This window comes from Curcuma longa, chromosome 12 (genome assembly GCF_044706935.1).
Source record: "Curcuma longa cultivar G26 ecotype Majalengka, Jawa Barat chromosome 12, ITB_CL_G26_1.1, whole genome shotgun sequence".
In the NCBI taxonomy this organism is placed as follows: domain Eukaryota; kingdom Viridiplantae; phylum Streptophyta; class Magnoliopsida; order Zingiberales; family Zingiberaceae; genus Curcuma; species Curcuma longa.
This window is the reverse complement of record NC_133872.1, coordinates 2,442,457-2,467,692: the sequence shown is the minus strand read 5'-3', so window position 1 is coordinate 2,467,692 and position 25,236 is coordinate 2,442,457. Positions and strand designations below refer to the sequence as shown.

The window sequence follows — 25,236 nt, the reverse complement described above, 5'->3', positions numbered from 1 at the left end:
ATTAAAATTATTTAAATTTAATCAAAATTATTTTAATATTCTTATACAACTGTTACAATCATATATAGTAGCTATAATAGTTTTGGACATAGCTAGCTGTTACAATAATGCTGAAGTAATTTTGATCAATAGTTAGAAAATAATAATAATGAGCATCATACGCGCATGTGCCAACTATTTTAGCTACATAAAAGTTTAGGTTTTAACTTTGCCTTCGTCCAAATGCTAGTGCTTAAGGGTTTATAATTATCTTTTCTAAAAGAAATATTTTGTGTGATTTTTGGAAAATGTTTTTTATGGAACAATGATATAATTAACCATAGTCGTCGTTGAGTGAGTGGAACAAGAAGTCTAACAAATTAATTGGACTAGTCAAAAATAAAACAAATTAATAGTTAAGCCAGAAGAGTTGACTTGTTGGATCGGTTCAAATAGTCAAGTGGTTCAGATTGAATAAAATCTTACAATTAATGAAGACCATAAAAATGCACTAATTATTCTTATCATAAAACATTTTAAAAAGGAAAATAAGGTATATTTGCAATGATAAATATTATTATATAAAAAATATATATTTTTTTACTTGTGTAACTCGTATAATTTGTCAAGAATGATTTGCCAATCACTTGGCCAGTTCATTCACCCTTATGTATTAGATACAACAACTTATTTTTCAACTACTTCCTATTTTTCAGATGATGAAAAAATGCTAGCGCATTTAGACATGGAGGAAGATATAGAAATGGAATATCCCATTAGAAGGAGTGATGCAACTGCGGTATTAGCTTCATCTTCCACGATGATTTCCCCATATCACCCACTTGAAGACACTATGATGAGACCACCACAATACGCACCAACAACTAATAAGCCATCAACTTCTAACCCGTACTGAGATCAGAGCTTTATTGGAGCAAGGGTCGGGAGAATCAGAAAGGGATACAATAATGGACAATATAATTATGGAATTTGCCCTCGGCCCAACAACAGACTGGAGCCCTTCTGGTATTGCCTGACAACATAGGGCTCTATAATGATGTCATATCAAGATGAGAATCTATTACTACTAATGTAGTAGATTCAAAGATTTGGACAGATAAGCGTAGTCCAAACCTCTTTTGGCTCGATCAGTCAATAATGTGCATGGTTATATATCTAGCTAGATCGGTTCCGCTAAGCCTAACCATTAAGCTTTTCTGCGATCAGACCATTTTTCGATCGGATTAGACGGACAGTTAGCTCAAATGAGGGTTTCGCCAAGCACAACATGAAATTATAGCATGAAATTGTAACATGACACTCACATTGACAGTGGGTCCCACTGACATGCAATGAGATCCACTACATACAATTGTGAGTGTCATGCTACAATTCATGCTACCATTTCATGGTAAGTATCATTTCTCTTTAACTAACCCACCATGTGGCCTTTCTTTACCATGACCAATTAACAGAAATGGTGGAAGGAGCTATCATGTGCACCCATGTGCTAATTTTCTTTTCCAAAAGCAAAAAGCTTAAGATCGATCAAATAACTGGATGAATACACTGGCAAATTTATATATATTTCCTCTCCTTGAGGATCGTATATGGAATAATATATGTTGTATTCGGCTGTGATTTTGAAGGGGAAAAAAAGCTATAAACCAAAATATCACAACTGTTGCTGACGAACCAAAGCCTTCTAAATCAGTTTGTGAATATAATTGAATCTTCATGTTTATGGCCTCGAAGCCAAGCCTCTTGCGTCAGATCCCTTCATTATCCTCAACCTCTTGCATGAAGAGATGAACATTCTACGAGCCAAAAGTCGGAGGAAGGGATTAGTATATATATGATTAATTATCCCGTAAGCATGTTCGATCGTAAATTAACTTAACAAGTATATATAAATATATACTTACTCCCATGGCACATCTCCAGCCAACATCCAGTCCCCATCTTTATCCTCATATGTGATCGAGAATCCACACTCATCACCGTGCCCTTCCAAGCTACCTGCAAATACAAATTACGTATTTTAATCAACGTATTTTTCCTTTTTTAGCCCTTCATGTAATTAATTAGCCGTAGATATCATATGAATCTTTAACCTGGGGAAAAACATTCGAACATGCTGTTCAATGCGTGGGTGAGATCCTCGTAACCCTTACACAGCCTGAGATCCAATTTCCTCAAGTAAGGAGCTCCATCCATGCTCACCTTCACGTATATTCCACCATTACTACTCTTCTCCTGCTCTGCTGCGATCTCCATGTTCTTCCTCGCTCTGAAGCTGTTTGTCCTGTAAGATCTCACCGGCGGCCACCCCACTGCTTGTGCCCTGCATACAAAATCTAATTAATCTACGTCCGAATCCAAGAAATAACCATCCTGCTCACTCAGATCATGCATATACTGCACGTACTTAGCTGGAGGAACGGTACTGCTCTGCTCACTGCTGCAGCACTCTTCATGAGATCGCTTGCCGGTCAGCGGTGCCGACTTCCTCGGCACATCGGAGCCGGGGAGACTAAGTGTCAGCTCAGTGGCCTTGAAGTTGTCAAGATCAACCTCCATTTCCGTTTCAAGCCGGTGATCCACTGAGCTGATCAGGTTAACTGTATATACATATATATATATATATATATATATAGTCAAGGTTTGTTGATCTCTCTCAGGCAAGTGGGCAAAGAGGTAGCGGGCAAAGGATCGAAGTGGGACCGGCAGCGTGTCGGAGGGAGGGGGTTGCCGGCCATGTGGGCGGCAAGGCGGCGGTGGGCCGCGTGAAGCGCCTTTAAATATGCATGCCTCGAGCCAGCGGAACGCGTTGTTAATTTCTCTAGGGGTGCAGACTTGTCTCCTTGTTGGATGACATGAAAAGTTGTTTAATTATTTCCATCTATCTTCCAGATGCTTACTTTAAATTTATTTTATTGTACCAGGCAGAGTGATTGCTTGGTTGGGAAGTTAATTTGATGGCAGGATGATGACGGACATTATAAGCTACAGACTTCTCGTTAATTTGCAGTCGAATGCATATTAAAAATGTGAGGGGATTCGATGGCTGATTTTGGTATATATTTTACAAAGATACTGGGTCGTTCTGGGATCACACAGCACCAAAATGGTTTAACCGTTTCTGATCCAACTGTCTGCCAGCTGTTCAGTCGATCCAAACCCGACTTTCGAATTTTGTCGCGGCGGCAACTGCAAATTGAGATGCGGTTCCCGGTTGGTGCGGATTGTCTACACCGGTATAATATTGTCCATTTTAAGTCCACGCCTTTATGGTTTTGTTTTTGAACTTTATCCAAAAGGTCTCGTAGATATTTTTCATCTTATAATTTCAAAATCTTTTCCATGTATTTTTAATGTAACTTTTGATTGCATTTCAACAACCGAGTCCCCAACGCGTCGCTGGCTCAGAGTTTTGTTCTCCATCTCTATTGGATAGATATTCTTCATCTACGTTTCTGTGACCGTGTTGTTCATCACTCAGTTAAAGGTTCTCCACTGTATGTGAGTTTCAGAAGTTCCAAAGGCAGAAAAGACTTCTGTGATTAAAATTTTTCACTGCAGTTGGGATTGAAGACGAAGGTGTTAACTGGTAATATTAGATTCTGAAATAGTTTTTCTTTGAATTCCTTGTTTTGCCTTAATAACTTTCTTAAAACGCAAAAAACTGAATTTGGTATGTTATATCATAGAGCAAGCTTATTTATATGAATGAAATAGCCTATATTTTGCTTTTTATCACAAAAAAAACAGACTATATACACTAGTTCAGCATATACATTGTGAATATTTCTGTTGACAACTTTCACTTAGCATACGCATATAGGAAATTCTACATATAGTTGAGAATTATTGTTCAAATAAATCACTAAGATACATTTCAGGAATCACATGATAAGAGTAAACAGTTGTTCTGAGTATTCTGACATATGGGAAGTGTTTCCACAAAGTCATTTGGAAATACTTTCTACTCTACATCCACATCTCTATATCTTCTCCTATATGCATTGGTTTAAGAAACTTGGAATACCAGTCACCAGAATATCTACGATACCTTGTTCTGTTTTGTACACTAAAATTGACTCCAATGAGACCATAGCGATTTCTATAGCCATCAACAAGCTCAAAGCTATCCACAAAGGACCAAGCAAAATAACCCCTGACATTCGATCCATTCCTGCAGTATCATCAAAAGTTTCAACTAAGAATTTTAAACGTCAATCCTTTGTATTGCTAAAGTGAAAGAACTAAATGGATTCTGAAAAAAAATTGGAAGTACCTTATGGAAAGAAGCATGCTTTCTATGTAATCTCTCATGTAGGTTGCTCTGTGCTCATCATGATAGTTATATTCAGTAGTTGTAGGATCTATGTTATACTCTGGATATCCTGAAATAACCCTAAATATATCAGAATCAATGCTAGAATGTGATGCTGTGTTTTATGGCTGTCTTTGTGAACCAAACTATTACCATTTTCATGGATAAAGACAGGTGGATTTCCATACTTGTCTCTAATATAGTCAAGCAACCTTTGCATAGCCCATGGCGCCAAAGGGATTGTAGGAGGATCTTTTGAAACCAATGCCTGATAGAAGTTCCATTTCCTGTTAGATTAAGTAGTTTCTAAGAAATTTCAGGAAGATAAATCACTTGACATTTACTATAGTTTGTGCACCTTTGTAACATTTGTCTGTGGAACTGCAAGAACATAGAAAAAAAATACTTAAGGTATAATCACTGCCTAATACTAAAATCAATTTGTGAAATAAGATGGTCAATCAGAAATTTGAAATTAACTTACTTTTGAAATTGACGTCAGTGTACCAATCTCTCAAGTTGTCATCTGGATTACTAGTTGCCGCTTGCACAGAAAACTCCATATAGTGATTAAATCCAATGAAATCAAAAGATCCTCTCAATATGGCCGACTCTTCTGGTTTGAAGGATGGTAAGCGAGATCCAACAAGCTTTCGCATCACAAAAGGGAACCTTCCACACACTATAGGATCAACAAACCTGCCGGAAATCCCATAGAATTCAGTACACATCACACAACTTCTGTATGTCTAGATTGAGCACAGAGAGAAAATCTTCAGTATATTGTTTGGTTACTCACCATCCTATTAAGAAATCCAAAACTCTGTTAGCGGCTGCTATATCCTCTGGTAGAGCTGTGAATGGCTCAACCCAGGGAGCAAATAAAGTAATTCCGATATAACCTTTTTGTTTTGGCTTTTGTACAAGAAATAACACTCTCGTTCAGATAACATTCTGAATAATATTAAGAACATTCAACAAAATTGAAACTAATACTAAAACCTGGTATTTCTTTCTGTACAAGGAGGCTGCTGATGCATGAGAAAGCAAAAGGTTATAACCAGCCACATATGGCTCAACAGATGAATTCCCTTTGGTGCAATTGAGTCCATAGAAGGAGGCCAAGGAAGAAGAGCAATGATTTGGTGGAAAGTTCCCAAGATCGTAGCCTTGGATAGAGTAAACGTTTGGCTCATTGATAGTGACCCAGTATTTTACACTGCCCCCAAACTCTTTGAAGCACACATCGGCATAAGCAGTGAAGTCTTCTCTGCATTCGAATGGACACCATCTCAGACACTGTTACAAGAGAATCAAATGAAAGGGGAAAATTTTCAAAGTTTACACAATATTTGGGCTCAAGACTCCTGAATATTCATCTTCCAGAGCTTGGGGAAGGTCAAAGTGAAAAAGAGTGACATGAGGCTCAATTCCTGCAGGCAAGTATAGTTTGGGGAAATAGTGAATGTGGAATTCTTAAGGTATGATTTGTTATTCTAATTGTACCATATTTCTTGAGCTCATTGATCAAATTGTTGTAGTACTGCACCCCCTCTGGATTAACAGGCCCTCTACCATCTGCATGCATGGCGCCCACTTGACTCATGTAAGCTTCAACTATTTTGTCTGGAAAAGAAATTATGGCAAATTGAATACTAACTAGGAATGAGTCTACTCCACGAAATGGAGAATCTATAGGCATCCAGGCCCATGTCATGCATCAACTTTACATCTTCCTGTCACCAAAAGAAGCCAAAATTATATACACCGTCATTAGATCACCATGGGAGGGCATAGTTTTGTATGCAAAACTAGGTATTCACCTTGTACTTGTGATACTGATCAGCAGCCACGTCTCCTGTTCTCTTGTCCGCAGTTCTCCCTGTGATTCTTAATACATTTAGTTGTTGCAGATAACAAATCTGTTTTTTTTTCTTGGTAAAGAAAAAGTTAACCTTCATGTGCATATGTGTCCCAAATGCTGGGTGTTCTTCCTCCCTCTGCAGCTGCCCCTTCAACCTGAATGAGAACTTAAAATAAAGATTTAAATAAGAGCGACGGGGTGATAAAGATTTAAGAGAGAGAGAAGTGACCTGGTAAGCAGAGCTACCGGCGCCGAAAACAAAGCCAGTGGGAAAGTCATCTCTGCTGATGCTGCTCACCGGAGCTACTGCTGCTAGTACTATTAGTAGTGCCCAAAGCAATACCGGAGACCACCACCGGTTACATTGCCTCTCCATCTCTGATTAATTTTATCAAAGCAACCCCGGAAATCTTCATAGGCAACCACTACGTTTGTGGATGTGTTTTTCTTATGGCACTTTGTGTGGAGGTGCAAGGTGCAGCAAAAGACGACAGAATGGACCAATCAACACTCCATGGACGGAAAAAGTACAAGCTTTGACAAATCTTGGTTATCAATATTGATTGTCTCATCGCAACAATTTGTTAATACTGGATGTTCCAAGTAAAAACGTTCACCACAGACCATGCATGACAAAGAGATCTCCAAAACCGAGAAGAGGTGTGCACTTTGTGTGGAGGTGCAGGAATTAACTAAGTAAGTTACATTCAACGCAAAAGACGACAAATTGACATCAAAACTGCGAGCAATATCCTTCTCAATATACAACAAAGAACTCCCGCAACCTATTCTTCACAATTTTCATTGCAGAAAATGTACACTCTGATGTTGCAGTAGAAACTGGTAGAGTCAAAATAAGTGAGTCAAGAAGAGAATAACTTTTTGATTTTCCTATCTTCGATAAGACCTGATACAAAATTATGCGCATATTAGTTAGCAATGACTAACCTTCAATAAAAAAATATTATCAGTTGCTTTGAATTTTACTTTCATAGTATCTCTTTCTGAATTGCAGGAGAAGTATAAGTTGCATTTTGAGGAGCATTTTCAAGAACAACAGAAAAAAGGCAGTTTTACCTCTATTATATGAATCAATACTTCATCATGACCTGACAACTTCAATTGAAACTTTAAGTTATGTCTATATGCTGCAATGAATCCATCTTCGTTGAATCTAAGCAATCATGTGATGTTCTCTAAGGAATAAACTTGTAACACCGCAGATCGACTCCAAGCTCGACACTTCACACTTGGGAGAAGAAAAGAAAAAAAAATCCTTTAATTAACACCTCTAGATTGTGGAGCCTTACACGTGCCCCTTAAATGAAATCCAATGATTCGATGCCATTTCAGCATGAGAGAATCTTGTGCTAGAGAAGAGAAGATATAAGCTAGATCTCCAAGTGTTAGAGTTGCCTTCGCATGCCATGTTTAGAGGAAGTAAGCTTTCAAGGGCATTCATGGTTAAGCTACGTGTGATTGCTTGATTACAATCGTGCAAGACCCATCTATTTATAGCTGAGGAGAGGCAAATTTATGGCATTGAAGACTCAAAAATACTGTTAATTAGTTAATGAAAAAAACAGCATCCTGCCCAACTTGCACGGGATATATATATATACACACACCGGAACGTTTTCCTGCCAACTCATCCACGTAATTTGGTGGACATAAGAAGTTGATTGGTTATTATGATATTTTACACCTGACCGCATACTCATAATTGTGTGATTGGAAGTTAGAGTCTTGGGCCTTGGTTGGTTATTATTTCACTGCATAAAGTACCTAAAAGAGCAGTGTTTCGGATTTGGAAATTTCTCATCTCCGGTCCTCCTGATTTCTTGTTATCTTGCGACTTTTGCCAATTAAGTGAACGTGTTGATTACTAGGTCTATTCTCCCAACCAACTGAAGGACCTACATGACCTTTTCAGTTTTTTTCACCGTTCCTGTTGAGATCGCCTTTTAGACGAGCAGTCGGCCACTTGGCTGGGGAGTTGACGGTCAACGTGGCACCTGACACCTACAAATAGAGAAGGAAGATGTTGGAGGATCATAAGACACCGCTGAGATTCTGCACAACACGAGAAAAGGGTGTGAGAACGGAGATTAGGAATGCCCTGACTCAATCACTCCGACGTTCAAGTCAGATTTCTCACCGGAGAAGAAATGAAAGTGAGTCGGTGAGGAGACCCGCGTATATGTACATGTTCCCACGAGATAGAAGGGAAATATATAGAGGTCGGTGGGAGAATTAAGAGAAACTCATCTTATCTCAATTAAGTAGAATATCCCTGAGTATAAAAATCTTGTCAGAGGAGATGTCCCATCTAAGTAAGGAGAACATCTCATCACCGCCGCAGTAGTGAAAAGTCATGTCATTCATCTTAATGCGACATCATATTACGCCATCATGCCATATTAATGGGGGAGTAGGTTAACCACTCTATCCCATGATTGCTTATGTCCTGGTGGCGACCTGCCTAACTGATTGGGGGAAAGGGTTAGAGCGGGGGTTGGTTGACCGTTGAGTAGGGCACTGAGAGAGTAGAGTATGGTTGGAATCAGAGGTCGAAGTCGGGTATAGAATATGAAACCAACCTTGAGAGAGATCGGATGTGTGACCCCGAGCTGATCCTACTTACTGAGTCGAGTGTTTGACCTCGACTTGAGCTGCCCTCTAAGTTGAGCCCGTGCGTCTGAGTTGAGCGAAATACTGAGTTGGGGTGGTTGAGTCGGCAAAAGGAGCACGAGCCGAAGCCGAGTAAGGCCAAGAAGGGATGTGGCCGGGGAGAGACTTGGCAGGGTAGATTTGGAAGAATAGTTTGGAGTTGGAGCTTGGAGTAGGAGGCCAAATAGGAGTCAGGCTCCTCGAGAGGTCGGACGTTGAGTCCAGACTTGAGTCGGAAACTGAGTAGGGTGCTGGACCTCAACCTAGCTACTCTAGATGTCGAGTTGAGGCTGCTGAGTCATGACATGAGGCCAACTCAACTTTCTGTCTGACATGTCATCTATTTGAATCGGATCTTGACTTCTGGACCAGATCCTACTGACCCCATAACTGAATTGGATAGATTGACTTGGTACTGTGATTTGAAAGCCACCTTGATAACCAGTTCCTCATCGATAGGGGGGCTTGTGCATATCTCGCTGTAGCTCGCAAAATTAATACCAAGATAGCAGTTGAATGGTTACATTTCAGAAAGACCCAACTGATCGGCCTGTGAGGCTTAAAATGGCGGATTTACTTTGGTGAATGTGTTACTGTGAAGCTTCAGCAAAAAGTTGTCTAACAGGAAGTTTCTATATGTTTCCTATATGTTTCCAACCTGATTTTCTGACAGGAAGTTCTATATGTCTGGTAGATTTATTAATTTAAAAGACAATTGTAAATTTATTAAATTAAATAAAGTTTGTAATGTAGATTATTGAATAAGTATAACCATGTTTGTCTGCATTCCTTGAATATTTTTTCCCCCTTGTAGCTGTTGCATAACTAAGACGCAAAAGCAGTGTCTGTGTTTACCTCGGATGATGGCAGCCATTTGATATATACAGTAGATCGACGAAGATACATCTACGGAAACACATTATAAGAGTGAAATATTTTGCCACATACCAGAACATTATTTCATTGGAAAACCATGGAAGGATGGAAGCTTTCTACAGAGATGAAAAAAACCTGAATAGAATTTTGTTCGCGTTTTGGATCTTATAGAAGCATGCCTAATGGTCCCATCAGTATGAGGCTGAAAGTTTTAGGCATTCTACATTCAACTCTTTAAGTTTAAATGTAAAACATTTCTACTCGACATTAACATCTCCGTATCTTCTCGTATATCCATTAGGTTTCAGAAATTTGGAATACCAATCTGCAGAATATCTTCGATACCTTGTTCTGTTTTCAACACTATAATCAACTCCAATGAGACCATAGCGACTTCTGTAGCCATCAACAAGCTCAAAGCTATCCACGAAGGACCAAACAAAGTAACCCTTGACATTGGAACCATTCCTGCAGAATCATCGATGAGAATATGAAGTCAGATACCATAACTTATTTGTGGTGCTTTGTTGGTTAGTCTTTCAACAGCCAATAAATTTAATAGTCAATCCTTTATGTTTTGTATGTGCATGAACTAAAGGCCTTGTAACAAACAATGGAAGCACCTTATTGGTAGAAGCATGCTTTCTATGTAATCTTTAATGTAGTTTGCTCTTTGCTCATCATGGTACTCACGTCCACAAGTTGCTGGATCTATGTTGTTCTCTAGATATCCTGAAATCACAACCGATAAATGTATGAGAATCAATGCTAGAAAGTGATTACTGTATTTCATGGTCAGCTTCCTGAATTGAACAATTACCATTTTCATGGATAAAGACTGGTGGATTTCCATACTTGTCTCTGATGTAGTCAAGCAGTCTTTGCATAGCCCAGGGTGCGGAAGGCACTGAAGGAGGATCTTCTGAAACAAAAACCTGATGGAAGTTCCACTTCCTGTTAGATTATGTAGTTTCCCAGGAGGATATATCACTTGAGAATTAGTGCAGTTTGGGCACCTTTGTGACTTTTGTTTGTGGAACTGCAGGGAAAACAAGGAGAAAATATAGAATCACAGCCCAATATTATGACCAGTTTGTGAAATAAGAGTCAATCATAGCAGTGAAAGTAACTTACATGCGAAACTGACTGACATGTCGGTGTACCAATCTTGGAAATTGTCATCTGGGTTATCAGTTGCTGCTTGCAGAAAAGCCACTGCATAGTGATTAATTCCAATGAAATCAAAAGACCCTCTCAGCATGGCTGACTCTTCTGATTTGAATGATGGTAAGCGGGATCCAACAAGCTTTTGCATCACAGAAGGGTACCTTCCATACATTATTGGATCGACAAACCTAAGAACAAGAGACACCATGTAGGCTTCATAATTTTTTTACGTTACCATTCAGTACAAAGAAAAAGATTTCAGTGTAATGTTTGTTCACTCACCAGCCTACTAGGAAATCCAATGCTCTGTTAGCTGCTGCTATATCATCTGGTAATGCTGTGACTGGCTCACACCAGAGACATAGGAGGGTAATTCCAATATAACCCCCTTGATTTGGCTTTTGCACATGAATAACACTCTATTTTAGATAACACCCTAAATAACAATTAGATCATTCAATTAAAAGTGAAACTAATGCTGAAACCTGATATTTCTTTCTGTATAGGGAGACTGCTGATGCATGGGAAAGCAAAAGGTTATGACCAGCAACATATGGCTCAACAGATGAATTCCCTTTGCTACAATTGAGGCCATAGGAAGAGGAGGAAGAGCAGTGATTTGGTGGAAATATTCCAAAATCATGGCCAAGAATGGCATCGACGTTGGGCTCATTGACAGTGATCCAGTATTTTACCCTGTCCCCAAACTCTCTGAAGCACACATCAGCATAAGCAGTGAAGTCCTCTCTGCATCAGAATGGACACTATCTTAGGCACTATTTCAGGAGATACAAATGAAGGATATGTAGTAGAAGTTTACACAATCATCGGGCTCAAAAGTCCTGAATATTCATCTTCCAAAGATTGGGGGAGGTCAAAGTGAAGAAGAGTGACATGAGGTTCAATTCCTGCGGGTCAGTTTGGTAAAATTTATGATTGAAAATTGTTAAGGTACGACCAATAATCTAATTGTACCATATTTCTTTAGTTCATCGATCAAGTTATTATAGTACTGTACCCCTTCTGGATTAACTGACCCTCTACCATCTGCAACATGGCACCAATTAGATTCACGTAATGCCCAAACTATTTGATCAGGAAAATAAATTATTGCAAGTTGAATGCTAACTAGGAACGACTCTGCTCCAGGAGATAGAGAATCTGTAGGCATCCAGACCCATGTCATGCATCAACTTCACATCTTCCTGCCATCAAGAGAAACCAAAATTTTATATGCCTACGGTTCACAAGACTGCATAATTCCCTCAAAACTCAGGATCGACCTTGTACTTGTGATACTGATCAGCTGCTATGTCTCCTGTTCTTTTGTCCTCAGTTCTACCTGAGATTCTGAAGACATTTTAGAGTTTGCATTTATTAAATTAGTGTTTTTTCTTGTTAAACGAAAAGTAACCTTCGTGTGCAAATGTGTCCCAGATGCAGGGTGTTCTTCCTCCCTCTGCAGCTGCCCCTTCAACCTTCATGAGATCGAGACCCAAAAGATTATACCATGCAAATTCAAGAACTTAGTTGAACTCACAACTTTGAGGCAAATTAATAACTAATGAGACTGCGCCATGTAAACTTGTTACTTTTGGTAGTCTGTGAGGTAAACTGATATTGTGGAAGCGTGAAATGCAGGTATGCAAAAGCATATTAGAATAAATGTAAAAATTTAGAACAAAAGATGCAATTTTTAGGTATCGACTCCTATCTGCCTTCTCTTGCAAGATTTACTTTAGGAAACATATTTCTGAAGATATTTGACTTGTAAAAATATCAGCAATCCAAAAATTTCTGTTTAATTTCTTTTATTTTCTCCTCTTTTTAAACAAGGAAAACATATGTTCATGCTTTTAAATTTGTCTTATTTTAAAGCTTTTTGATGGTCAATAATTATTTGTCATTGCTCAACTATTGTCGCTGGTTTTTGGTTGATTTGTTGAAATTGTGAATGATGCTTCAAAATAAAAACGAAAATTAGAACGAAGATCTCTCTTTTTAAGTTGTTTTTTTTTTACAAGAAGGGGAAAAATATTGTAGACAGAAATTTCCTTGTACTGAAACTTGTTGCGCCCTTTTTCTCCAAGGAGTTCCTCAGGTACTTTCTGGGAACTGGGAAGTCGCTTCACAATCACTGGATTTGATTCGATTATTAGTAGGCACGAAGGCCCCTTCAGTTTGGTTCTTCAACACTCCAAAGTGCAAGTAAAAAAGATAGAAACAAAGAGAGCAGGAGTAAAACAAAACAGGAAGAGAGATCGCAAATGGTCACCTGGTACGAGGAGCTGCCGGCGCCGAAAACAAAGCCGGAGGGGAAGTCGTCTCTGCTGATGCCGCTCGCCGGAGCTGCTAGTGCTACTAGTATTATTAATAGCACCCGAAGCAACGCGGGAGAACGCCGGCTGATGCACCTCCTCTCCATCTCTCTTTTCTCTGAGCAATGAAAGAAAATAATGCTTAATCTTCCCTAGCTTTAAACACAACCGTCATACCACGGAATGCCAAAAACGAACCCTCTGGTCACGGACAACAAGCCAAGGCATTGCACCAGCACTGAAGGTAAGAAATCCATTGGAAAAAAAACAGTGAAACGAAATTTTGCCCATTTTTAAAAATAATTAACTGGTGACGGGTCGATTCGAACGTCCTTCTAATTTCTTGGTTTGTCCCCCGTTTCAAGTCGGTGATCCACTGAGCTGATAAGGTTAACTATATATATAAGAGCATCCGCAACGCGCTGTTAATCGCGCGTTAACCACGGACGTGGAGGAGCGAGGGAAAGACATGGAGGAGTGAGGGAAGAGCGAAAAGTGGTTTTAGATTTTTTTTAAAGAGGAGTGAGGTATTTAACGCGTTCAGAGTTCTGAACGCGTTAATCGATGGGCCCGTGCATTTTTTTTAATTTTTTTAATTTTAACGCAGTGGTGGTCGACCACTGGTCGACCACCATATGGTGATCGACCAGGTGGTCGACCACCAAGGTCCAAATTGTTGAGTGGTGGTCGACCATTAGTCGACCACCACATGGTGGTCAACCACTGGTCGACCACCACTGGTCGATCACGTGGCAGTGGACCCAGTCGATCTTTGTTAAAGGCGTTATAACGCCACGAGCGTTGCGGATGCTCTAAAGTCGAGGTTTGTTCTCTCTCAGGTGACTGGGCAAACAGGTGGCGGGCAAAGAATCGAAGTGGGATTGAAGCGCCTTTGAGTATTGTTCCGGCTAAATGCCGCGGAGGGGTCAAGTCATCAGTCAACGAACCGTCTAATGCAAGCGATTCCATGTTTGAGTTAGGCGAGAAGTCTCTCAAATAAATCACCGTCGAGGAAATCCTGAAACGTACTCATAAAAGAGGTTAGAATGACGCCCAGGGAGTCTCGGTAAGCCACTTCGACACTCAAGTTAGGGTTTCGATGAAGAAGAAGAAAGCAAGAGAGAATAGGAAAAGTAGTGAGAGGGTTTTCGATGACCGGCCTCTTACATGGTGATGAGTTACTCCTTTTATAACCAACCTCTGGGTTCCGTATGTGGAACTGGCTGTTGTACACCTCGGGCCCATACATGATTACCTAAAGAACCTTTCTTCTGTCCCCTCTATTTTGGGCTACGTGCATAGGGGAAGTGCATAGGGGAAGCTCGAGCCTGATCCCATATTTTATTTATGGTAATGCGTGCAGGCTAGGTTAAAGGAAGAAGCCATGTATAACGACTGGATGCGCCTTTAATGTAGTGGAGTAACAAGGACTAATGCCAGAGGCAACTGTGCCTGAGCCGCTGACTGACCCCTTCCTCTTACAGTGGCGACGCTTGCAATCGGTGTCAGAAGGTCATGGTTAAGACTAAAGTCTAGCTTGACAGAGGTGGAGTGGCAGGGTTTATATGTGGAGGTGAAAGAAACGTGACTAAGCTCTCCAGGGGGAGCCACTCGATGTTGGCGCCAAGAGACAAGTTGAGTGCTCTCCCCCACCGAGAGGGAAAGTTAGCTGAGACGGGAGTCTCCCTTGCCGAGAGGGAGAGCTTGCCGAGATGGGAGTCTCCCTTGCTGAGAGGGGGATCTTGCCGAGACGGGGTCTCCCTTGCCGAGTGGGAAAGCTTGCCGAGACGGGAGTCTCTTTTGCCGAAAGGGAGAGCTTGCTGAGACGGAAGTCTCCCTTGCTGAGAGGGAGAGCATGTTGAGACGGAGGTCTCCCTTGCCGAGAGGGAGACCTTGCCAAGACGGGAGTCTCCCTTGCCGAGAGCGAGAGCTTGTCGAGACGGGAGTCTCCCTTTCCAGGGGGAGGCTCACCGCCGTGGCCTAGACTTTGACTTGGTGGTGCCTTGAAAAAAAATCACGTCATCTTGCTTTCTCCCCGCATCAAATATGAATGCCTCGAGCCGGTGAGGTGTAGACTTGTTTAATTTTTCTATCTCTCTTCCAGATGCTTACTTTAAATTTATTTTATTGTATTATGCATAGCGATTGCTGGGATCACGCAGCAGTATAATAATAATAATTGAGACTTGTTTCTTACGCTTTGTATAGGAGAAAATGAAGAGAAAAATAAATAAATAAAAGGAAAGGTACTTTAAAATTTACTTAAAATTAGTGAGAAAAAAATAGAAAAAGATAAATTTATTTATATTTTATTATTATTTTAAATATTAATTTTTAAATAATTTATTTAATTTAAAATTTTTAAATTTCTCTTATTAAACATGATCTTTTCGTTTTTTTTCATTAAATTTTTTTTTCATTGTTAATTAATCATTCTTCAATTGTGAACGTTTCTATCACTTTAAATTATTATCACATGCTATAATAATATAATATTTATAATATTTTATAAAAAATTTATAAAATAAAAAAATTAGTAGAGTAATATATTTTCAAAATGATGTGTCAAAACACATGCTGAATTTGTAATTCATTTAAAATATATAAATTAAATTTATGAATATAATTTATTAATTTATCTAATAAAAATAATGAATAATACAATAAATTTTTCTATAAAAAATAATTAATTTATATTCATAAAACAAATATTAATATTATAAAAAATAAAATTATTATCTAATTTAAAATATAAAATCTTGTTTAATTTTATCTATTTTTTATTTTTATAATTTTATATATTTAATTTTTATTTTCTTTGTATTCTTCTGAAGCAGAATAACTCTCCCCTCCCAAACGAAGCAAATATAAATCGACCGTCTGCTCACCGTGTGCAAACTGAGCGTTAGTCACGCAGTTTCCAAGGGAAGTTTGATGAGTTTCTTTGATGAGGACATGCGTGTTTGCTTCCTCACTCCTAAAATGCCGATACCTAGAATTTTGTCTGCTGCGGCGACTCTCCGGCGACTGCGCTCAATTGGAGATTCAACGCGTTGGGGAATCAGTGAAGCTACGCTAATAAATAAGAGATTTGAGGTTAGTTTCAGAAGAACAAATACAGCAGAGTTGCGTGATGGCGCATTGGTACTGACAATAGGTGGAATTGAAAAAGGTTTGTGTTGAGAATGGCTCCTGGACACGTCACCGGACCTAGCTCGCCGTGGAGTTGAACAGGTGGAGAAGAAGGACTGGAGAAGAGCTTCGAGAGGCCTCTGAAACTTCTGGACCTGCGAACACAGAAGACGTCAGTAGGACGGCCGGAGGTTGCCCCGGCGCGACCACTCCGACGCTCAAGTCAGGAGCAGTAAAAGAGAGGAGGAGGAAGATGAATAGTAGGAGGACTTGAGCGTGTATAAAGAGTAGGGGTTTTCAGGGTTCGAGAGAGCAAACCTGTCCGCCGGAGTGGCTTTTAAAGAGAAGGTGAGCGTGCGCGTGCGTCACGTCACCATTAAAGAATGTCTTATCACGATTAATGAGATGTCAGAGCCACTCGAGTTTTTTATCCCGTCGCCGTAAAAGTATTATCCTGTCAGCCTCCTCACATAGGCATCAGAGAGATAACATTAATGAGGGGGGGCGTGGGCTTGTCAGAAGTCATGATAAGGTGAGCCAAGGTGTCACCGAATGGCGCGGGAAATGTCATGCTCGAATAGGTAGTCAGCTAAGATTATGCCCGAATGAGGGTTCGGCTGAAGGTGGTGGCCGAATGACTACGCGGCTACTGTGGTGACCGAATAACTATTCGGCTAGTGTGGCGGCCGACTGGTTGTTCGGCGGAAGGAGGAGGCTGGATGGTCCCTTGACTGAGGAAGTGGCCGAATGGACATTCGGCTGAGGGAGGGGCCGAATGACTATTCGGCCGAAGGGTATGGCCGAGTGGTTATTCAGCTAATGGGGCGGCCGGGCGACCAATCGGCTATGACTTGACTAAAGGGAGACGCGAAGTCTTTTGCCGGCCCAGGTGAAGCTACAGTGAAGGGGTGGATTGGGCTTACGGAGCGGATCCGGGCCAAGCCGGGATCAGACTCGAGCTCCTGCTGACGTCATCAGGGATATATACCGGAACATTTGTCAAAATGAATGTTCCATTGTTTCTCCGTGCAACTGAGTGGTAAGCTTAAATTCTATAGCTGTAGCACAACTAAGATGCAAAAACAGTGCTTTGTTTACCTCGGATGATGGCAGGCATTTGATATACACACTTGAAAATTATTTTTCAAATAGATACGATTGAATAGTTTTTCCACATAACAGAGCATTATTCCGTTGGAAGATCATGGAAGGATAGCAGAGAAAAAATTGAATATAATTTTATTCGCGTTTTGGATCATATAGAAGCAGGCCTAACGGTCCCATCAGCATAAGGCTGAAATTTTAGGCGTTCTACATTCAACTCCTTAAGTTTAAATGTATAACATTTCTACTCAACATTAACATCTCCATATCTTATCGTAAATCCACTAGGTTTGAGAAATTTGGAATACCAATCTGCAGAATATCTACGATACCTTGTTCTGTTTTCTACACTATAGTCAACTCCAATGATACCATAGCGACTTCTGTAGCCAGTAACAACCTCAAAGCTATCCATGAAGGACCAAACAAAGTAACCCTTGACATTGGAACCATTCCTGCAGAATCATCGATGAGAATATGAAGTCAGATACCATAACTTATTTGTGGTGCTTTGTTGTTTAGTCTTTCAACAGCCAAGAAATTTAATAGTCAATCCTTTATACTTTGCATGTGCATGAACTAAAGGCCTTATAACAAACAATGGAAGCACCTTATTGGTAGAAGCATGCTTTCTATGTAATCTTTAATGTAATTTGCTCTGAGCTCATCATAGTACTCGTGTCCACATGTTGCTGGATCTATGTTGTACTCTGGATATCCTGAAATCACAAACGATAAATGTATGAAAATCATTGCTAGAGAATGATACTGTATTTCGTGGTCAACTTCCTGAATTGAACAATTACCATTTTCATGTATAAAGACTGGTGGATTTCCATATTTGTTTCTCATGTAGTCGAGCAGTCTTTGCATAGCCCACGGTGTGGAAGGTATTACAGGAGGATCTTCTGAAACAAAAATCTGATGGAAGTTCCACTTCCTGTTAGATTATGTAGTTTTCCAGGAGGATATATAACTTGAGAATTAGTGCAGTTTTGGGTACCTTTGTAACTTTTGTTTGTGGAACTTCAGGAACATAGAAAAAAAACACAAGGAGAAAAGATAGAATCAGTACCTAATATCATAACCAGTTTGTGAAATAACAGTCAATCAGAGCAGTTAAAGTAACTTACATGCGAAACTGACTGACATGTCGGTGTACCAATCTCGGAAATCATCATCTGGGTTATCAGTTGCTGCTCGCAGAAAAGCCAGTGAATAGTGATTAAGTCCAATGAAATCAAAAGATCCTCTCAGCATGGCTGACTCTTCTGATTTGAAGGATGGTAAACGGGATCCTACAAGCTTTTGCATCACGGAAGGGTACCTTCCATACATCATAGGATTGACAAACCTAAGCACAAGAGAAACAATCGAGGCCTCACAATTTTTTGATGTCACCATTCAGTACAAAGAAAAAGATTCAAGTGTAGTGTTTACTTTACTCACCAGCCTACTAGGAAATCCAATGCTCTGTTAGCTGCTGCTATATCATCTGGTAATCTTGTGGCTGGCTCATACCAGATACCTAGTAAGGTGATTCCAATATAGCCCCCTTGATTTGGCTTTTGCACAAGAACAACACTCTATTTTAGATAACACCCTGAATAACATTTAGATCATTCAATTAAAAGCAAAACTAATGCTGAAACCTGATATTTCTTTCTGTATAGGGAGACTGCTGATGCATGGGAAAGCAAAAGGTTATGACCAGCTATATACGGCTCAACAGATGAATTCCCTTTGCTGCAATTGAGGCCATAGGCAGAGGCCAAGGAGGAAGAGCAATGATTTGGTGGAAATATTCCCAGATCATGGCCAAGGATGGGTTCGATGTTGGGCTCATTGACAGTGATCCAGTATTTTACTCTATCCCCAAACTCTCTAAAGCACACATCAGCATAAGCAGTGAAGTCCTCTCTGCATCACAATGGACGCTATCTTAGACACTTATTCCAGGAGATGCAAATGAAAGGGATGTAGTAGAAATTTTACACAATCTTTGGGCTCAAGAGTCCTGAATATTCATCTTCCAAAGCTTGGGGAAGGTCAAAGTGAAGAAGAGTGACATGAGGTTCAATTCCTGCGGGCCAAACATAGTTTGGTAAAATTGCGATTGAAAATTGTTAAGGCACAACCAATAATCTAATTGTACCATATTTCTTGAGCTCGTCGATCAAGTTATTATAGTATTGTACCCCTTCTGGATTAACTGACCCTCTACCATCTGCAACATGGCACCAATTAGATTCACGTAATGCTTAAACTATTTGATCAGGAAAATAAATTATTGCAAGTTGAATGCTAACTAGGAATGATTCTGCTCCAGGAGATAGAGAATCTATAGGCATCCAGGCCCATGTCATGCATCAACTTCACATCTTCCTGCCATCAAGAGAAACCAAAATTTTATATGCCTACAGTTCACACGACTGCATAATTTCCTCAAAACTCAGGATCGACCTTGTACTTGTGATACTGATCAGCTGCTACGTCTCCTGTTCTTTTGTCCTCAGTTCTCCCTGAGATTCTGAAGACATTTTAGAGTTTGCTGTTATTAAATTAGTGTTTTTTCTTGTTAAACGAAAAGTAACCTTCGTGTGCAAATGTGTCCCAGATGCAGGGTGTTCTTCCTCCCTCTGCAGCTGCCCCTTCCACCTTCATGAGATTGAGACCCAAAAGATTACACCAAGCAAACTCAAGAAATTAGTTGAACTCTCAACTTTGAGGCAAATTAAGAAGTAATGAACTGCACCATGTAAACTTGTTACTTTTGTTAGTCTGTGAGGTAAACTGATATTGTGGAAGCCTGAAATACAGGCATGCAAAAGAATAATAGAATATATGTAAACTTAGTGTCATGTATTCAGAACAAAAGATGAATTTTTAGGTATCGACTCCTTCTCTTGCAAGATTTACTCTAGAAAACAAATTGATAATATCTGAAGATATTTGACTTGTAAAAATATCAGCAAGCCAAAAACTTCTGTTTAATTTCTTTTATTTTCTCCTCTTTTTAAACAAGGAAAACATATTTTCATGCTTTTAGATTTGTCCTATTTAAAGCTTTCTGATGGTCAATATTTATTTGGCTTTGCTTAACTATTGTCGCTGGTTTTTGGTTGATTTGTTGAAATCGTGAATGATGCTTCAAAATAAAAAATTTAAAATTAGAACGAAGATCTCTCTTTTTAAGTTTTATTTATTTAGTTTTTTCAAGAAGGGAAAAGATTGTAGAGTGAAAATTTCCTTGTACTGAAACTGGTTGTGTCCTTTTTCTCCTTGTAAAGGAGTTCTCAGTACTTTTCTGGGATGGTCGCTTCACAATCACTGGATTTGATTCGATTAATCATAGCTACGAAGGCCCCTTAATTCCGTTTGGTTCTTCAACACTCCAAAGTTCAAGTAAAAAAGATAAAAACAAAGAGAGCAGGAGGAAAACAAAACAGGGAGAGAGATCGCAAATGGTCACCTGGTACGCGGAGCTGCCGGCGCCGAAAACAAAGCCGGAGGGGAAGTCGTCTCTGCTGATGCCGCTCGCCGGAGCTGCTACCGCTACTAGAACTATTAATAGCACCCAAAGCAACGCCGGAGGACACCACATGATGCTCCTCGACCTCTCCATCTCTCTTTTCTCTGAACAACGAAAGACAACGCTTAACTCTCCCCACCTTTAAACACAATCGTCATACCACGGAATGACTCTGGGCGTGCTATACTGATGCCACCAACAAGCCACCAAGTCATTGCATCACTGTAGCAAAGAAAGTACGTTGAAAACAAAAGTGAGAAAAATTTGGCACCTATCATCCAACTTTAAAAAATAATAAAAATACGTATTTAATGTTTGATTGAGTAGCTTTGCTTAAGCAAATTTGTACATTTGAAAAGGAATTAACCGATCAGAGGATGCGACGTGCTAAACGTCCTAATTTTTTAAAAAAAAGGAATTTGTACATTTCTAGATTTTTCCGCAGACGTGATTGTCTAGGACATCTTTTGTTATTCTTTGAAAAAGAAAAAGGAAAGGGTAGAAGACTTTGGCACCGTTTTGTTTGTCTCGGCACGGGCAGTGATGTCAATGACGGAAACGTTCAAGCAGTCTTCTCTCCATTTATTTACATATCTGCGAAAGCAATGACGAAATTAAAGATTCGGAATAAGAAAAAAAATCTATCGGAAGGCAACAATTCCAGGATATTATAATTAGTCGGTTGAAATCAGACGGAACGGACGCGGGAGTTGAGTGGAGCTCATGAAAGCAGAGACAAATGTTTCCAGAAAGGCCTTCGATCGGTAGGCACCTACTAGATTCATGAAGAGATTTTTGTGTCAGAATCTTAAGGCCCGCCGACTCATATTCCAGGTGCAACTGGCGGCTATGATGTCGATCGATCAGTTTCTTGTGATCGCAGCTGACGATGACTGTTGGCGTTGTACTATTGCCAAATGACAATTTCTTTAACCAACAGTTTTTAACACGCCTTATATGGATCGAGAGATTTCTAGGTGCATGCAGTTTGAACTGTAATTTTCACAAAACCACCAGTAGTCGCTTAAGATTCACGACGCACGGAGATGGAGACCCAATAATTTTGTGACGAGAGGAATTCTCTTCTCTTGTCATCGACGTCTCTGTTTGGTCGCACCTCACAGAGAAAAATGGCAGAATAGAGGGCCCCGAGGGCGAGGAGAGTCAACTGTGGAAGGGGGGCTCGTGGTAAGTGGTAATGGATCAAATCCAAGTGCTCAGAATAACCTGATTCTGATCGAGCTGCATCGGGCTGCATCCTAGCTCGAGTAATGTTGTGAATGGCTCCTACTGAAGAACAAATAATGTAATTCCATATAACCGCCTTGTTTTGGCTTTTGCACCAGTTCACCACTCTAGTTCAGATAAGGCTCTGAATAATATTAAGAGCACCCAACTCAAAGAAGAAATTAATGTTGAAACCTGATATTTTTTTTATGTACCATATTTTTCGACGGTCTAGACTATCTCCGATGATAAAAAAGAATTAAACAAGAGATATTCTTATGAGAGAGGAAGAAGGACTATGATTACTATATATTGATCGGTTAGAAAATAACAAAAGAAAGGAAAGAAGAAGGGATGCTAGTTACTCTCGAGAAGAGGAAGATATACAAAGAAAAGTGAAAATATATTTTTTGAAAATTCACAAAAACAAAGAGAAGAAAATATGTTTTTTAATTCTCTAATTTATTTTATCTAAATCAATCTTTATTTAGATTAACATATTCTTTATCTTCATAGATAAATTTTATTCGATCGTAATTCAATTTTAATTTAGTACATTGTTCGTGTTCAATAATTCAATTTATTTATGTATTTTATTAAAAAAATTTAACACTTAGTAAAATTTATATAAATAATTAAAAAAAATGGGGTTGGGTAGGACAACCCATAAGTGATCCCGTCTCCGCAGCCAAATGCAGCTCAACAGCTGAATTTCCTCGCTATAATAATTGAGACCATAGGAGGGGAGTAGTGGTTTGGTGGAAATATTTCCAAGTCATGGCAAAAGATGGGTTCAATTTCGACTCATTGATAGCGATCCAATATTTTACCGTCCCCAAACTCTCTCAAGCACACATCGCATAAACAATGAAGTCCTGTCTGCATCATAAACAGGGAAGTTTGTTGAAAGTTACACAATCATTGGGTTTAAGCTTCCTGAATATTCATCTTTCAGAGCTCAGGGAAGGCCAAAGTGAAGAAGAGTGTATTGAGATCAATTCTTACAAGTAACAAATGTTGGATTTAATCTATGGAGATAGACTTAATTGTAATTTATATATGCGGATACGAATTAAACTCATCCAATCCATTTAAGTGATCTAATTAAGATTTATCAGATTTCGGATTTGTTAGTGGGAGCCCTAGAGCCAATCATTAATTGATGATTGTTGTATGGACTCATATGTATCATATTTCTACATTTTATAAAGGTATTTTGTGGTTATTATACTTACTTATATTAGTGTCAAATAACTAAGTATAATAGCGTCCTTGAGTAGATCGTTCATATCTATATCAATCGATTGGTTGAATCGATAGTGAGATGATATAGAGAACACTACTCTAAATGATTCCTAGTCGAGTATTAACATTCATGTAGGTCAATAAGATGACTTGATCTCACAAGTCATGGATATGAGATATCAAGTTGACACATGTGTATGTATTGGAGAATGTATACTGAATGACCCGCCATGAGAAAGTATCATGGATCGTTATATGAGTGTCATATACTTTCTCGTGTGGCTATTAGTATGACTATTTGTCCTTGGACCTGAAGTCACCATGGTTCCCTACATAAGGAGTTACTTACTTTGGCTTCGTCAAACGTCACCCGTAACTAGGTGGACTATAAAGGCGATTACTGGGTATGTAACAAATTATGCGGAGGGATGTGAGTGATGTAGATGGGATCTATCCCTCCCATATAACGGGAGTGATATCATAGTTCTTGATAGAGTGAGACCACTAAAGTGCATGGCCATGCCCGAATGAGTCAACATGTGATGTTGAGCTCGTTCGATTGTAGTGAGTCTACTTGGAGTTCAAGACGTAGATTGATTAGAGGATGACACGGTCTATGCCTCGGTTTAATCAATCATGATATCAAGGATAGAAGAACATTGTCACATATTGTGAAGAGTCACAATTAGTAGTCACAATGGTGATGTTGGATCTCAACATTCTTGTAACTTGGGTAGCAATGATGTGTTGCTAGATACCTCTCATTGCTTATGTCCTTAAATGGGTTTAGGGGCATTGCCAACGTTACAAGAACCTATAGGGTCACACTCAAAGGGCAATTGGGTGGAGATTAGGTTCATATGATGAACCAAGCGGATTAGATTAATGTGATGAATCAAATTGGGTTAAGTGTAATCCAAATTAGACTAGAGAAGTTGATTTGATCAACCTTGGAGATTAGAAGTCAAGTTTGACTTGACTTGAGAAGGAAGACTTTATGGTCAAGTTTGACTTGACTTTGGGGTCAAGTTTGACTTGACTTTGTGCCATGTCATTATAAATGTTGACTTGACTTTTTGCCATGTCATCCACTATGTTGACTTGACTTATGTCACCTCATGGTCAATGCTTGACTTGACCATTTGACTTTGAGGTGAGGTGACATAAGTGATGGCCAATGGTGAGCCTCCACATCATCAAGATACCACCTCATGGGAGGTTACAAATGGGTTTGTAACTCATGGGGTTTAATGACTTTAATGAGTTTTGATTAGGGATGACAATTAGATCCGGACCCGATGGGGAATCCGTTCCCCGAACCCATTTTGACCGGGGAATCCCCGAATCCAAGAAAGTGGGGATGGGGATGGGGAATCCCCGAATCTCGGAAAACGGGGATGGGTCGGGGATGGTATTCCAAATATTCCCCGTCCCCATCCCCGAACCCGACCCATCTTATAGTTAACTCTTTTTATTTTTTTCTTTTGTAGGATAAGTGGTGTCAAAATTTTGAAAAATTAAAAAATGGAAGAACTTCAAACTTATTGTATCGATTATGCATTAGTTGGATGTTGTTTTAGAGATAATGTTTTGTTTTAGAGTTTAATATTTGGTTTTATAATGTTATTTTGTAAGGATTATATATATATATATATATATATATATATAAATTAATATTTAAAAAAAATAAGACGGGGATGGGGATGGGTATGGGTATGGGGATACCCATGAAAATATCCGCGGGGAAAACCAACCCCGAAACCCGCGGGGATCCCCGAAACCCGCT

The 25,236-nt window shown here is 39.5% G+C and overlaps 4 protein-coding genes across 4 annotated transcripts; all 4 read right to left on the bottom strand.

Moving 5' to 3' along the window:
* Positions 1-1,720: 1,720 nt before the first annotated feature.
* LOC141843094 (auxin-induced protein 22D-like) lies at positions 1,721-2,559 on the bottom strand. Its single transcript, XM_074731124.1, has 4 exons — positions 2,408-2,559; positions 2,094-2,323; positions 1,905-1,998; positions 1,721-1,796 (listed from the first exon to the last, which is right to left on the bottom strand). Exons 1-4 carry the CDS (start codon positions 2,557-2,559, stop codon positions 1,721-1,723), a joined length of 552 nt encoding a protein of 183 aa, XP_074587225.1.
* A 1,246-nt stretch (positions 2,560-3,805) lies between these two features.
* Positions 3,806-6,581, bottom strand: LOC141842770 (beta-glucosidase 32-like). Its single transcript, XM_074730785.1, has 13 exons — positions 6,409-6,581; positions 6,271-6,334; positions 6,139-6,197; positions 5,976-6,051; positions 5,822-5,893; positions 5,661-5,748; positions 5,318-5,585; positions 5,115-5,230; positions 4,800-5,014; positions 4,674-4,696; positions 4,469-4,583; positions 4,277-4,385; positions 3,806-4,174 (listed from the first exon to the last, which is right to left on the bottom strand). The coding sequence occupies exons 1-13, from the start codon at positions 6,553-6,555 to the stop codon at positions 3,970-3,972; spliced, it is 1,557 nt and encodes a 518-aa protein (XP_074586886.1). The 5' UTR covers positions 6,556-6,581; the 3' UTR covers positions 3,806-3,969.
* A 3,222-nt stretch (positions 6,582-9,803) lies between these two features.
* On the bottom strand, positions 9,804-13,322 carry LOC141843286 (beta-glucosidase 31-like). Its single transcript, XM_074731348.1, has 13 exons — positions 13,168-13,322; positions 12,307-12,370; positions 12,176-12,234; positions 12,022-12,097; positions 11,868-11,939; positions 11,713-11,800; positions 11,378-11,639; positions 11,175-11,290; positions 10,860-11,080; positions 10,742-10,764; positions 10,546-10,660; positions 10,349-10,457; positions 9,804-10,193 (listed from the first exon to the last, which is right to left on the bottom strand). Exons 1-13 carry the CDS (start codon positions 13,315-13,317, stop codon positions 9,983-9,985), a joined length of 1,566 nt encoding a protein of 521 aa, XP_074587449.1. The 5' UTR covers positions 13,318-13,322; the 3' UTR covers positions 9,804-9,982.
* A 4,233-nt stretch (positions 13,323-17,555) lies between these two features.
* Positions 17,556-21,171, bottom strand: LOC141843285 (beta-glucosidase 31-like). The gene is made up of 13 exons (XM_074731347.1): positions 20,919-21,171; positions 20,041-20,104; positions 19,910-19,968; positions 19,756-19,831; positions 19,602-19,673; positions 19,442-19,529; positions 19,099-19,366; positions 18,896-19,011; positions 18,580-18,800; positions 18,450-18,472; positions 18,253-18,367; positions 18,057-18,165; positions 17,556-17,901 (listed from the first exon to the last, which is right to left on the bottom strand). Exons 1-13 carry the CDS (start codon positions 21,069-21,071, stop codon positions 17,691-17,693), a joined length of 1,575 nt encoding a protein of 524 aa, XP_074587448.1. The 5' UTR covers positions 21,072-21,171; the 3' UTR covers positions 17,556-17,690.
* Between the last annotated feature and the right edge of the window lie 4,065 nt (positions 21,172-25,236).